Genomic DNA, 14,081 nt, shown 5'->3' on the forward strand with positions numbered 1-14,081 from the left:
ATAATTAATTAATCATGTATTAATCTATTGTTACATTTCCATGCCGGATATCTAACAAGCCACCGAACGCAGCCTAAGACATATAAAGAAAGAAAGAGATGAAGACTGGCGAGAAATCTCCTGCCTCTTTAAAAGACTGGCAAGAAATGTCATGCCTGTTTTAACACTCTATTGAACTTTATTTATTTATTCTGTACATCGAAATCTTAAACGAAATATTTTTCTAGTGGTATAACCCATCAAAACTTTTAGTTTGCCTTTCAGTATTTTTTAAGTTCAAATACATTTTAAAAAGAGGGAGACTATAAAACGGTATACCGTTTCAGAACGTTATATGTCTTTTCAATAGAGATTTAGTAAGATTAGCCTCCCGACGATGAGCCTCCACTGCGCTCGGTCAAAGTCAGTATACTAGTACAAATAAATTTAGATCACAACTATCTCTGTCCCCCTACTCGGTGCTCCTTCACCAATAATATTGGAAATCATGTCATAAATAGATAACAACAGTTTTATGAAGTCATAAAAGTAGTAAGGGCAGGACGAGGGTTGCAGAAGTTTAGCATCCTCATATTCTAGCTTCTACTTATTTTTATAAACAAAAAATTGAATGTTTAACTTTAATTTGAAGTAAATTTTAGGGTTTTTTCATCCTAGTTTATTTTTCAGCCTTGGCATTTAGATCGATAAGAATACATATACAAAAGTTTTATTCACAAATTACTTTTTATTTGCAAATATATCGTTTGACTTTTTAGGAACAATCACCCCCTATAGGTCATGTAGCAAGATCGATTTAGACCGCGTTGGGTTGCTAGGGTGATAAAGTTAACTTACCCGCCGTGAAAAACGTAGTAATAGATTAGTACTTATTTAATTATTAAAAAAATAGATTAATATGATTTTTAAAATAATTTTCTTATAGAAAATTTTTATAGAAATATACACCGTTTAGCAGTTCGTGAACACGGCCTTAGTGTGGTGTGGTATGTTAACTTACGACTGGCGGCGAATGGTATGTAACCCATAAGGGCTCATCAAGCAGCAGAACATCGAAGATTAGTCCTCTAGTTTATTTAATCTTTTTTTTAGTTTTGTGACCCAAAATATTAAATATATCCATAGCTCTCTTGCCGTCTACTTCCTCCGTACCAAAACAAATCAAATTTTAAGTTTTTAGATACAATGTTTGATTGTTCGTCTTATTAAAAAAATTTACAATTAATAATTTTATTTTTATTAAATGATAAAACATAAATAATACTTTATGTGTAACTAATTTTTTAAAAAAAATAAAAAAATTTCAAATAAGACTGATGGTCAAATGCTCGACGAAAAACCGAAAAGCTGGTTTCTTTTTTTTTTGACGGAGGAAGTATATAAGAATGTAAGACGTTCAGTCAGATAGGCAGTCGGCAGAGGAAGTGGGCTCGCTGCACTGGAAGAAACGGCCCGGTAACTACTGTGCTCTCTCTCTCTCTCGGCATGGATGGGAATCTTCTTCCTGCTGCACCTGCACTGGCTGGCTGGGCTGGCAGCTCCTGCTGTGGCTGCCGGAGCCATTGGAGTTCTGCTTCCGCTGCCGACGCGACAGACAGGTCCCAGGAACACACCGGCAGGAACCACGTTCCAGGTTCATTCCAGCACATAGATGGATCTGGTCTTCTAAAAAAATTTTACAAAAACATCGTATCAAAACTTTAAACACACATTTGAAGTGTTAAACGTAGTTTAATTACAAAACAAATTTCAGATTTCGCTTGAACGAATCTTTTGAGTCTAACTAATCCGTCATTAGCCCATGTTGGTTACTGTAGCACTTATGGCTAATCACGTCCTAATTAGATTCAAAAGATTTGTCTCACTATTTCCTTCATAAATATGTAATTAGTTTTAATGTTTATATATATTTAATGATTTATTTAGATCCAAAAATTTGATGTGATGTTTTTGGAAGTAAACGGGGCCTCAAGATCCCCGATGTTTCTGCAAATTGTGGCCCTGAAGACTCCTACCACATCCTTTTATCCAAGAAAAAAAATGAGTCAAAAGTTTCAATTAACGAGCTACACATATTCCAATAGAGTTATAACAGTACGGCATATTTTAAGTCACAGTATTGTAATGGTACCGATTTCATAATAAATTTTATCACAAACTTACATATTATAAAGACAGTGGGTAGCCACTTACTCCATGAGACATTGTTACTTGAGCTAACGCTAAATGTGAGGCCATCGTAGGGTATTTGGAGGTGGTGTACATGTGCATTGACAACGTCCCGATGCTTGATGACGGATACCATTTTTATCCCAGATTTGCAGAAAATCCTTTTGAAGTGCTACATGGCGACGATATTCTTTTTTTTAGCTTTTTTTTTATCCTTTAGATGATACCAAGAGCTATATTTTTTATGTAAAATTTGATTTTACATATAAAATAGTGGTACTTCTCAAGAATGGTAAAATTGTTCTTTTTGTTTTATCGAGACAAGGATGACTTGCTCCAGGGTTCAGGCATCCGAAAGCACGATGTCTCAAGAAATTTCTACATCATTATTGCTTAGATATTTTTCTCTAAGCTATATTTTGTAGTACGTAGCTTTATAATATTTAACTCATCCTATAAACAATTATGGGTAATCTATTCAAGTATACAGTAAAAGCACGCCCTTACCATAAATAAATATAACTTTGTGTATCGTATAAATTTGTTTCCCTGAGAAAATTCAGGATGACAGGTGTTTAAGGTACGGTTTTACTGATTTCCTGAACACAATTGTCTGATTTTTGGACTGTGGACCTGGTTTTATTGATGTCTGATAATCTTCTCTACCGACGAGGAGCGACATTTAGAGTGAGATGGGCCATGGCGCCGAAGGAACGAAAGGAATGGGCCCAACCCAAAGATAGAATCTGTCTCCTCCTCCAGCCTGCCTGCCTGCCTGCCTGGCCCATACTCTGCTCTGCTCTGCTACTACTATTTTTCCCATTCCATCGTCTGCTGGGCTCACAACATCAAACTCAACTGCTCCGCTGCGTTTCTCTAATCACTGCTTCCTCTATCCTAAAATAAGGCAAACTTTTAATCGTCTATGTACAACATTTGATCATTCGTCTTATTTGAAAATTTTTCACGAAATTAAAAAATTAATCACACGTAAAGTACTATTTATAAACTATCATCTAATAAAAACAAAAATATTAATCGTAAAATATTTTTAAATAGGATGAAGCATCAAACATTGTAACTAAAAAGTGAAAGATTGACTTATTTTATGATGTAGGGAGTAATCAGGACTGCTAGCAGCAGCGAACCGTTGAACCATGAGCTGCTCAGGGTTGTTTAGATGGGGATAAACTTTTTAGCCTCATATCACATCGGATATTTGGATACTAATTTAAAATATTAAACATATATTAATAAAAAACTAATTTTATAAATAAGAGCTAATCTGAGAGACGAATTTTTTGAGTCTAATTAATCCATAATTAGCAAATGGTTACCGTAGCATCACATAGACTAATCATGGATTAATTAGGTTTATTAGATTCATCTCGCGAATTAATCTAAGATTATGGATGAGTTTTATTAATAATCTAAGTTTACTATAATAAGTGTGCAAACATGAAGTGACTGTAGACGAAGAGTGCAAACATGAAGTGACTGTAGACTAAGAGCAAGTTTAATAGTATAGCCTACTGCTAGCTCTAATTCATCTATAGTCAATTTAATAGTTAACTCATACAATAGTTACCTACAAAATATTAGTACATGGTCTCACATGTCATACATGCATTGTGTCTTAGAGTTCATGTCCAATTTGCTACAAATTAGTAGTTCACCTTTTTTCTCAATCCTCTTTTATCTCTTTAAAATATGACTATAGCAGTACTCGCTATTGTACCTGCTCTAAACACTCTTGATGCTGCCGTCTTCTTTCCTTCCAGAGTCTCGATTATTTTTTTACATTCTACTTCTACTAGTAGCTCTTTCAAAAACTTTGTCAGGAAACTTCACTCCCGTTTCCGTCTCCAATTTAATTTTTCTCTTGAGAACGAAATAGGAACGATTAGAGCCGAAGACAATAAAGATATCGGCACTATCGTTTGACCCACCATTAATGATGTTATGGTTACAAGGTAGAGTCTATCTGTCTTTGGCGTCAAAAGTATCAGCAATATCAAAATACTGAAGACTGAACTGTCTTTGGTCTGGTGTAAAGAATTTCTCAAGATTGGTGGGTCCCTTTGAATCACACGAATAAAAAAACGGAGCAATAGGAAAAACATATGATTTTGACAGGATATAATTGTAAAACAGAGGAACGTAAAACACAGAAAAAACGTAGAAATAGTTATTTGATTGGACCACAGAAAAAACATAAGAATTTGAGAAGAGATAAAGACTTGAAGGATTTTTTTCTATGAGGTTCTATCTCTTGTTAAATTTTCTCCAAAACTTACATGGGAAGAGAGATTCCATAGGAATTTCATAGAATTTCATAAGGTTCATTCTTTTGATTCAAAGAACTTTATAGAAAAAATTCCTATAGTAATGAAATCCTCTAAAATTCCTATGAATTTCCTTTGAATCAATGTGGGCTGGAATGAGAAAGGAGGCTAGGCTAGAACACACCCCATCTTTTGACTTTTGTTTATATTTATGGTCTAAATTTTAAATTTTTTAACTTTGAATTGGAGTTGATTTTAAGTTTTTTCATTGCAATTGATTTTTTAGCTTTGACTGATCGCTATGAACACCGACATATATAAATAAATTATTTGTAAATTATTTCCGTATACAATTATATTGTTTGGTTTTCTTTTTTAAATAAAAAAATGACCCCTAGGAGAACGATCGACAACAAATTGAGCATATAGTACAATTTACAGCATCGAGTGCATGGCAGTGGCAAATGGGAAACCAAGAGTCGCAGCGAAAAGGTGTCGAGTACAAGGCAGTAGCTTTTCTCTCATCTCAGCGAAAATGTGGGATAGAAATACTCTCTATGGTAGAGTAGATGGAAGAAGGCAGGCAAAGAGGCGAGCGATGATTGCGAGGGGAATTCTGTTTATCCGCGTCAACCGCTTCATCATCTCCTAAACTAAGAGCAAGTTCAATATTATAGCCAATTGCCAGCTCTAATTTATCTATAATCAATTTAAAAGATAATTCATACAATAGTTACCTACAAAACATTAGTACATGATCCCACGTATCATACATATACTGTATCTTGAAGTTCACGTGCAATTAGTAGCACACATCTTTTCTCTCTCCTCTATTATCTAATTAAAATATATTTATAGGTAGCTTATAGCGTGCTAATTTCCCCTGCCAATGAACCTTTCCATCCAGCGTCGCATGCCATGGCTGATGGCCCCGCCCCCGCGCGCCATCATCTTGCCGCCGGCTACAGGCGCCACGCATTGCCTCCTCTGCGTTCGTTAATTACCTGATTAATTTTGAATTATCAATCAGCTTTTTCACGCACACTTTATAAACGGCTAAAAACGACGTGTGCTTTATGAAAAATTTCTATAAATAAAGTTATCATCTCATATTTTTGAAGTAAATTTTTAATTTTTTTGTTCATATTGTTACATAGATATTAAAAATTAAATAATCCTTTATCAACGAGGACTTCCATCAGCAGCTGAGGCCGTAACAACACTAGCTGCCCAATAGCTATATCCTTTGTTTCAGATCTACTCCCTGCGTCCGTAAATATAAAAGATTCTTCAATAACTTGTATAGATTTATATCCTGAATATGTCATTTTCTTCTAAGGATTTTAGATTTTCTACATTATCTAATTCATGGTAGCTATTTGATGGTCTAAATATAACTAAAGTAACTACTACAAAGGTAAACAAATAGAAAGGTTACTTTTAGTTATATTAGATTGATGTTATTGGCTGAATTAGATAGAACTTCCATTATTTAAAACTAGAATTTTTAAAAATTTGAAAAGTATGTTAGTGCTAATTAATGAGAATAAAAGTAATATCCTAATTTTTTTCGCTTCTGCTTATACTTATGGATCAAAATTTAAATTTTCAACTTTAAATTTAGAGTTGGTTTCGGAGTTTATTTATCGTGGTTTATTTTATAGTCTTCTCTTTTAGATGGTTAAGAACACATATATAAAAATGTATTAATAGATTATTTTTTTGCAAATATGTCTCTTTTCTTTTTCTGAAAAATCAAAGCCCTAGGTTTACATGCCATAAATATTTATTGCAGTATGGACGTCATGTCACTATCTCAGCAACAAAGAATTGAAGAAAAGGATGGGAGAAGCTCTTAATTATTAACTAGCTGTTCGCCTGTTCCTGTGCACTGCGACTCATGATCTGAACTTGATTTTCAGCCGCGATTGTGGTGGATGCAAGAGGGTTTTTATTATATATTTACACCAAATGAAAGAGAGCCTAACTAGCTGCCTGCAAAGGGAGGAAGCAAGGCTACTCTGCTAGCTAGTGTCACTCTTTGGCTGCTGGACTGCAACCAACTACTAAAAAGCGGTAGTATAAGCACGCTTTAAGTACCCTTGTTTGCACTCGCTAAAGCGGCGTGCATCTGCAAAGATCATAGCATAAAAAAAAATTTAAAGAAGAAAGCAGCACACGCGCATGCATGCACATCCATCTCTCTCTCAAAGGCTCAGAGCACTTGCATGCTACTACCATGGTTTGGTTGCATCCATTTTTCTGTCTATTCACCACAAATGCAGCAGCAGCAGGACAGGAGAAGAAGAAGGTGAGAGCATGCAGTACATGGCATGATACACCTACACTGATTCTGCCTGTGGCTTTAGTTATTAGCTCTGCATCTGTCTCTGTCTATGTCTTTGCATTCCATGTCTGCATGCAATTGCAAGAACATCTCTTATGATGATGGCTCTTTCCCTCAGTGGAAGCCACACTGCCTCCTTCCAAAGCAAAGGTCCCAACTTTTGCTGTTGCATGGGCAAGCTAAGGCTAAGCTAGCTGTGGCATATGGCATGCATTCCATTGCATTTGCACTTGTGGTAAAAGAAAGGGAGAAAGGTATACTTCCTACAATTGTGCTGTGTGTGTATGCTCTCTTTATTCCTCCACTTTTGTTTTGCTCTTCTTGGATCAGCTTGAAGCATTGCACATGAGATGAGATCTTAGCAAACAAGATAGATAGATAGATAAGAGAAAGAGAACTTGTTCTATGCTGAATTTTTATCTTCAAATCTTTGTGCACATTCTGTAAGATGAAGTAGTGACAAGTCTTGCCTGCGGCTAAAACTAGATGCTTACGGAAACGGATCCTTTGAGTCACTGATAGGTGAGCCCCACCTTACTATGGTCCACATATCGGTAGCACAACTGCACAACAGTTAAGTCAGAGAAGCCTCGTCGGATGCTTACATGGGTATGTATACTGCCTGTGGGATAAGATGCTCTGTTCCACCAACACCAAGCAAATTTAATCAAAAGAAATGGGGAGTATCTTGGTAAGTGCCATGCTCAAGAACGAAATCAAGAATTTGCCTAAAATGCACTTAAGTTCTGTTCCTTCCCTTCTTGATGCAATCTGACTCTCCTTGGCCTTTCATTCATTCAAGGAAACACTCGTTTCTGAATATAAGATTTCTCACTCTTCAATTAGTACTTAGTTCATAACTTCTAAATCCCACAGATTTTTCTGGTAGTTTGCACAAGATTACTAATGCAACTTTCCATGATAAATAAAAGAGAACACAAAACAAAATCCAAACAAACCATGCACAGTTGACAGTAGAGGAAATTGAGAGGCTCAATTTGATATCCACGAAAACGATCTGAAATATCTTAACCTGATCACTCAAAAGAAACAGTGATCACTAGATGTCTAATACACATGAGGAAATCAAGCAAGCAAACAAGGAGCAAACCAAAACATGACTCCTTATAATTAATTAATTAATTAATTAATTGACACAACTAATCACACACTTAGACGGCTATCTCTAGCCTAGGCTCGAATGAGAAGGCGGCCAAGAACTCGTTGACATCTCCATCGCCATTGACGCACTTGGGCAGCTCCTCCCACTGGTTGCTGCTCACGTCGCACATGAAGCAGCCGTTGGCCTCGCCGTCGCCGGAGCTCACGCACACCATGAGGCGGTCGCCGTGCCCGACGCAGTTGATGTCGGCCTTCCTGCCGTAGAAGGCGTGGGACATGGCCGGCGGCATGGCGCCCACCTGCCGCCACGCGCCGCCGGCGAACTCCCACACCCGCAGGCTCGCCGTGTCGAGGTACTCCGCCAGCACGACGGCGTAGGCGGCGCCGTTGCAGGCCACGACGTCGATGGAGTATTCGAAGTAGACCGGGAGGATGCGGGGGAGCTCCGCGAACGTGCGGCGCGCCGTGTCGCAGGCGACGACCGTGCCGGAGTGGCTCAGGAAGTACGCCACGGTGTGGCCGTCGTCGTCGCGGTCGGACGGGGCGACCACCGAGGAGTACTGCTTCGACGCGCTGCGCTGCATGTTGGTGGCCACCACGTCGCCGGACTTGCTCAGGAAGTAGACCGTGTCGTCGGCGCCGGCGCCGCCCTGGGACGGCGTGTCGGGGAGCACGTCCTCGGGCCTCCGGGAGAGATCGACGGGGCCCTCCCACGAGTCCCTTGACGAGTCGAACACCGCCATGGTCAGGTGAGGGAGCTCTCCCATGAAGAGCGCCACGCGGTAGGGGGAGCCGTACATGGCAATGGCGTGGAGCTGCGGCGCGCCGTGGGCGGCGCCCTGCGGCGGCGCGGGGAGAGTGCGGGAGGCGCCGGTGAGCGGGTTACCGACGACGAGCTCGCCCGTGGCCGGCGCGCGGTAGAGGACGAGTCCACCCGACGAAGCTACCGGCACGGCCGCCGCGCCCGGCGCGGCGCGGCAGGGGTTCCAGGAGCGCTCGGCGGCGTCGAAGGCGAGCGGCGGGTGGGGGCGTCCGGACTCGGGGAGCATGAGGAACCAGGGATCCCGCGACGGGACGCGCCCGCAGGCGTCGAGGAACGTCGGCGACGCGGCGGCCGCGCGCCAGGCGCGGCAGACGGCGCGGAGGCGGAAGAAGCTGGCCGGAGGGAGCCGCGCCAGGACGCGCTCCAGCACGTCGTCGTGGAGGTCCCCCAGGCCGCGCGGCGGGCACCTGCGCTTCCTTCCGCCGCTCGCCGCCGCCATGGACGCCTCCAAGCCGAGCTCCATTCAGCCCGCTGCATCCAGAATCAAACAGTACAGATCAATCACTAATCAAGAAACAGTGGGAAATCCCATGAATAATATAGAGGAGGGGAGCAAGAATTGGGAAGCTGCCCATCCATACCTCGGTAGCTCCGCGTCGGGCTCTTGCTCTTCTCTTCTCGCGTGGATGGAAGAATAGAATTGAAGCTCTCTTTTTGCCGGCGTGCGTTGACACTGGAGGAGGGGGAGGGGGTGTGAAGCGAAAGGCGGCGGCGGCCGCGCACCGCGCCTCCGCTATTTATAATTATACCGGACCTGGGGGCGATGACGATCACGATCCCCGTACGTACGAGTAGTATAAAGCTGCATGTCCACCCAGCAACACGAATGCTAGTGGTATTTTTTTTTATGTGATGTGATTTTAAGTCGAAGTATAATTGTTTCTCTTATTTTAAAATTTATAAAATTATTAATTATTTTGGGGTGATTTAATTTATTACCAAAGAAACTTTAGGCAGGACCTATAATTTTGTTTATTTGCGCAAAAAATTTACTAAGATGAACAGTTAAACTTATACAATGATATCGAATAAAATACTATCTTCGTCCCTAAATGTTTAACGCCGTTGATTTTTTATACATATTTAACCATTTATCTTATTCTTTTTTAAATAGGTAAAACTATATATATGCACAAAAATATATTAAACAATAAATGAAATAATATAAAAATAATTAATAATTATGTAATTTTTTTTATAAGACGAATAGTTAAACGTGTATAAAAAGGTCAACAGCGTAAAACATTTAGGATGGAGGGAGTAAGATAGAGGGGGATTTTCCAAGCATTTTAGATTGGGTGGGTGTATAATCAACTAAGGGCCGTTTGAAATGAAGAAAGCACGTAGAAATCCTATCAAGCCCTTTAAAACAAAGGGTTGTTACCACCGATTTCTTTGAGATTCCTATCAATTGGGCTATTCTGGTGTAATTTTGGAAAAATAAGTAATTTCTTTGAGTTGTCTCTTCTCTGTGTGATGATCAAATGGTAGTTTTGAAAGTTTACTTTGTTTTGTTTTGAAATCTCATAGGAATATCAACATAACATTTCATTTGTACATTTTTTCTATTATGTGTTTTTGAATTATGTATTTCAAAGGACCCCTAGTCAAGCCTTGTTTTTGGGATGGAGAATTTTACAAATACTTTTACAAAAACTAAACTGCTCCACCTATTTTACAAATTTCTCGGCACTCGGCCATATTGGGTTAAACTTGGAGTGATTGTACTTGGGGCTATCTATTTTTAAATAATTGCATCTTGGAAGAGCTCTAACCTAATGTTTTTACCTTTCAACATATAAAGTTGCCCATAAATTATTTTTTCTTGACTAGTCAGTCTCACTCTGATCTTGTTTTTCTCTCTTTCAATAGATAACTATAAAAATGACTCTCGAATCCTCCTGTGGGATCCCTCTTTCCTCAACATCGGGTGGCTGCTAGCGGCCAACAAGGGGATGGGGGTGTAGCTGGTGGCTAGGTTTGTCCTATGGTCATATTTATTCTGTGATAGACCATTCCTATTATAGATGAAACAAATCTATAAAAGGAGACAATGTACAAATATAGCCTCCACAATAAGGTCAGAGTAGCTGTTATGGTCATCGCTAATGTTTCCTCCTATAAGCAACACTAGCCTTTGTCATTTCTAGCCTTCACAGCCTCTGCAAGAGAAAGAACATGCACATGGGTGGGAGAGGAAGACGCAATAGACGATGTCAACAATCTTGCTAGAGAGGCTAACCTTTGGCGGTGGATGGCAAGTTTGCTACCTCAACCCACGATAGAGACGTAGCTCAGGGGCGGCGAAGAAGGGCGTTGTTGTCCATATTCACCTCCTCGTGGGTAGCTCCATCGTGGCAAAGAAGCCTCAGATCAAACACCTTGTTGTCTACATGAACACCGAGGAGGCAACTTAGGAAGGTAGTTTCTTTACCACACCCTACATGACATGGAAGTTGTCGCCGCTACCATCAGCCCAAATGATGTGGAGGTGGGAATGTGCTAAGGTCATTGCCAATACCAACATCAAGGTTGGCATGATGTTTTCCTCCACCGCCTCATGGAAGCTAGTCACATGTTTGTCAATGATCGAGATCCTCCTCATTCTCCGCTGCAGTCGCCCTATTTGTCTCCTTTGAGTGAGCTCCGCTCTATGTTTGCATAATTCCTTTATAGACGCGCATCGTTGATGACACCGTCTTCATCGCCATTATATCCACCTCACTGTTGCCTCTATTGAGAAAGAGATGTCGTAGGGAAAGATATTCACAGTGGGTTCAAAGGGAGTGATGGGAAGAGACCAGAGATACTGGTATGAGTTGTATGTTTTATAATCTTGGATGTTTATGTCGTATGTATCAGTTTGGACCCGAACAGCCCAAAACAATGATAATTCGAACCGCCTAATAGTTAAATTGGCATAATTCGGGCTTTTTGCTGCGTATAATTAAATTCACAACAAACTTTGATCGATGAGTTTAATTTGAGCCTTTGACATGAAAAATTCCGTTGTTCAAATCATAGAGTTGTACTTACGATGCAGTTGCAGTTAAATGTAGCGACAGATACGTGGTCAAACTAGCTAGCTTGCATGAGTTTTTGGACAATATTTTTACACTGTCTAGTAAACTAGGTTTGGTGGTGGAGGACCGTGAACCGTTGCTTAAAAAAAAAAGAAAGCTAGCGGAGGTGCACGCACAGCCAGCACGACGTTTGGCTCGTAGCAAGTCTAGATGCTCCCTGCTTGCATCGTTCCACGTGTGACCTGCCTCTCTCCTCTGCCGCCAAAACAAAATTTTAACCAATGGTGTGCCAGTAATTTTTAACCGTGAGTGCATACTTTACACCGAGGAACACTGCTATGGTGGGTGATTCAGGGGGACATTAACGTATGCTACCTCCAGAAAAAAAAGAAATATTTTTATTTCCGAGTCTAACGTTTAATCATCCGTCTTATTTAAAAATTTCATTAAAAAATAATTACGTGTAAAGTATTATTTATGTTTTATCATCTTATAAAAATAAAAATATTTATCGTAATTTTTTTAAATAAGATAAAGTGTCAAAGATTATATAAAAATTGAAAAATAAACTTATTTTGGGACGAAGATAGTATTACCGGTGTTTGTCTCTTAAAAAAACATTGCCAGTAGTTCTTAACCAGCCGTGGGTGCATAGTTGCATACTTTATTTTGGACGTGTGGTTTATGTGATGGATATGACATGCTTTTTTTTTTTACTTTTTTAGGGTGTTCGGTTAGAGGACGAGGGTGGAATAATTTATTCGGAATTATTCAATAAAAACCAAATAAAAGAAGTATTTCAATTTTAACTATATAAGTTTGTAGTTACAAATGTTGAATGTTGGAACCATCATTGAAATAATTAATTAATTTTCTTTGGTGTTGGCACTTTAAATAAAAGTTTTAAATTTAGCTTATAAGTATAAGCATGAGCGAAAAGATGGAGACTTCCATATTTAGCAGTTCTCTTAAACAAAAAAATGAATTAGTTAAATTAATAGGAACGGTGAAAAAAATCCTCCATTCCTGTGAAGCTTAATTATGGCTCCTTTGCATTGAAGAAATTTTAAAGGAAATTTGAGGGATTCCAGTGTTTAGGATTTTATTTTTCTATTCACCCTTCGTAACTTTGGTACAAAGGGAGTTGGTTGGGAAAATCCTTTGGATTATTTGTTTCATATACCTTCAATTCCAAAAGTACGCAAATATGAGCTCCTACCTCGTGATTTCATTTCCTTTTAGAAGTCCAACGCACTTTAGTTTTTCCTTAACCAAATCCAATACGAAAATTTACCAAATTTTGGTGTTAACAGGTTATATCTCACAGTGAGTGCCCTAAGTTACCTTAGCCCATGATTTTGACAATTGACTGTTACAATAATTTGATTATTGTATAAACTTCTAAGTGCTCTAAGTTAGTGCTATGGATATGGATACCCGTTGGGTGCGCAGCACTCATATGGGTGTGGTTGTGAGGAGAATCTTGCATCCGCTAGTAGATATTGGTGTTTAATTCTGCTTGCATAAGGTATCTCACCCCCATACAATCAAATATAAAATAGGGCATGGGACGATTAATGACTTTGAAAATGTGAAATAGTTGATGAGAGAAGTTGTTGGTAAGAAATAGGAAAGTGGAAGCAGAAAATTTTAGTTATGATGAGTGTAAAAAAAAAACCCTATATGTCCTTATCCGTTGTCATCTCTAAAGCGGAAATATTTGATCACACTAGCCATGTTTACGTGGTCAAAGGATTTATATTTAGAAATAAATTAGAATATATATAAGTTTTAGAATTGGAAAACAAAAGGGTTCAGAGAATACTAAAAGTTGTAAAACATACAAGTGGAATGGCATGCCGGTGAAAAAGCTGCTTGGAGAGGGAGTACCGGGGTACCACGGACCCGTCTTTTGCTCGTCGTTCCCCCATGCATGTGGTGTCGCTGCTGCTACTCCTGCAAGTTAATTATCCAATCGATCTAGACTGTGCATATTTTATTTAATTTTAATCTAATCTCACAGGCTAGCTGCAACTTTTGCTTTATGCCGAGACGTGCAAGCGGTTCCTTCTTTGTCCTCATTTTTTTTATTTTAAGCTATCTTATGTATACCTAAAAAAATATATATACTATAATTCGCTTCACCTTTTCAAATTCCAAGGCCTCATTTGGATTGTATGAGTTATAGAGGAAAATTGAAGATTCAATTCCTATAAGATATGTTTACTAGTCACTCCTTTGGTTTCGAGGAAAATGGCATAGAAATTTGGAGGAAATTTTCCTTTGCTCAAGATTTCATAGGAATTTGAATT

The 14,081-nt window shown here is 39.2% G+C and overlaps 1 protein-coding gene across 1 annotated transcript; it reads right to left on the minus strand.

The window, feature by feature from the left end:
- Positions 1-7,799: 7,799 nt before the first annotated feature.
- On the minus strand, positions 7,800-9,419 carry LOC102714817 (F-box only protein 13-like). The gene is made up of 2 exons (XM_006650109.2): positions 9,328-9,419; positions 7,800-9,217 (listed from the first exon to the last, which is right to left on the minus strand). Exon 2 carries the CDS (start codon positions 9,207-9,209, stop codon positions 7,974-7,976), a length of 1,236 nt encoding a protein of 411 aa, XP_006650172.2. The 5' UTR covers positions 9,210-9,217; positions 9,328-9,419; the 3' UTR covers positions 7,800-7,973.
- Positions 9,420-14,081: the final 4,662 nt, after the last annotated feature.

This window comes from Oryza brachyantha, chromosome 3 (assembly GCF_000231095.2).
Source record: "Oryza brachyantha chromosome 3, ObraRS2, whole genome shotgun sequence".
NCBI classification, from domain to species: Eukaryota; Viridiplantae; Streptophyta; class Magnoliopsida; order Poales; family Poaceae; genus Oryza; species Oryza brachyantha.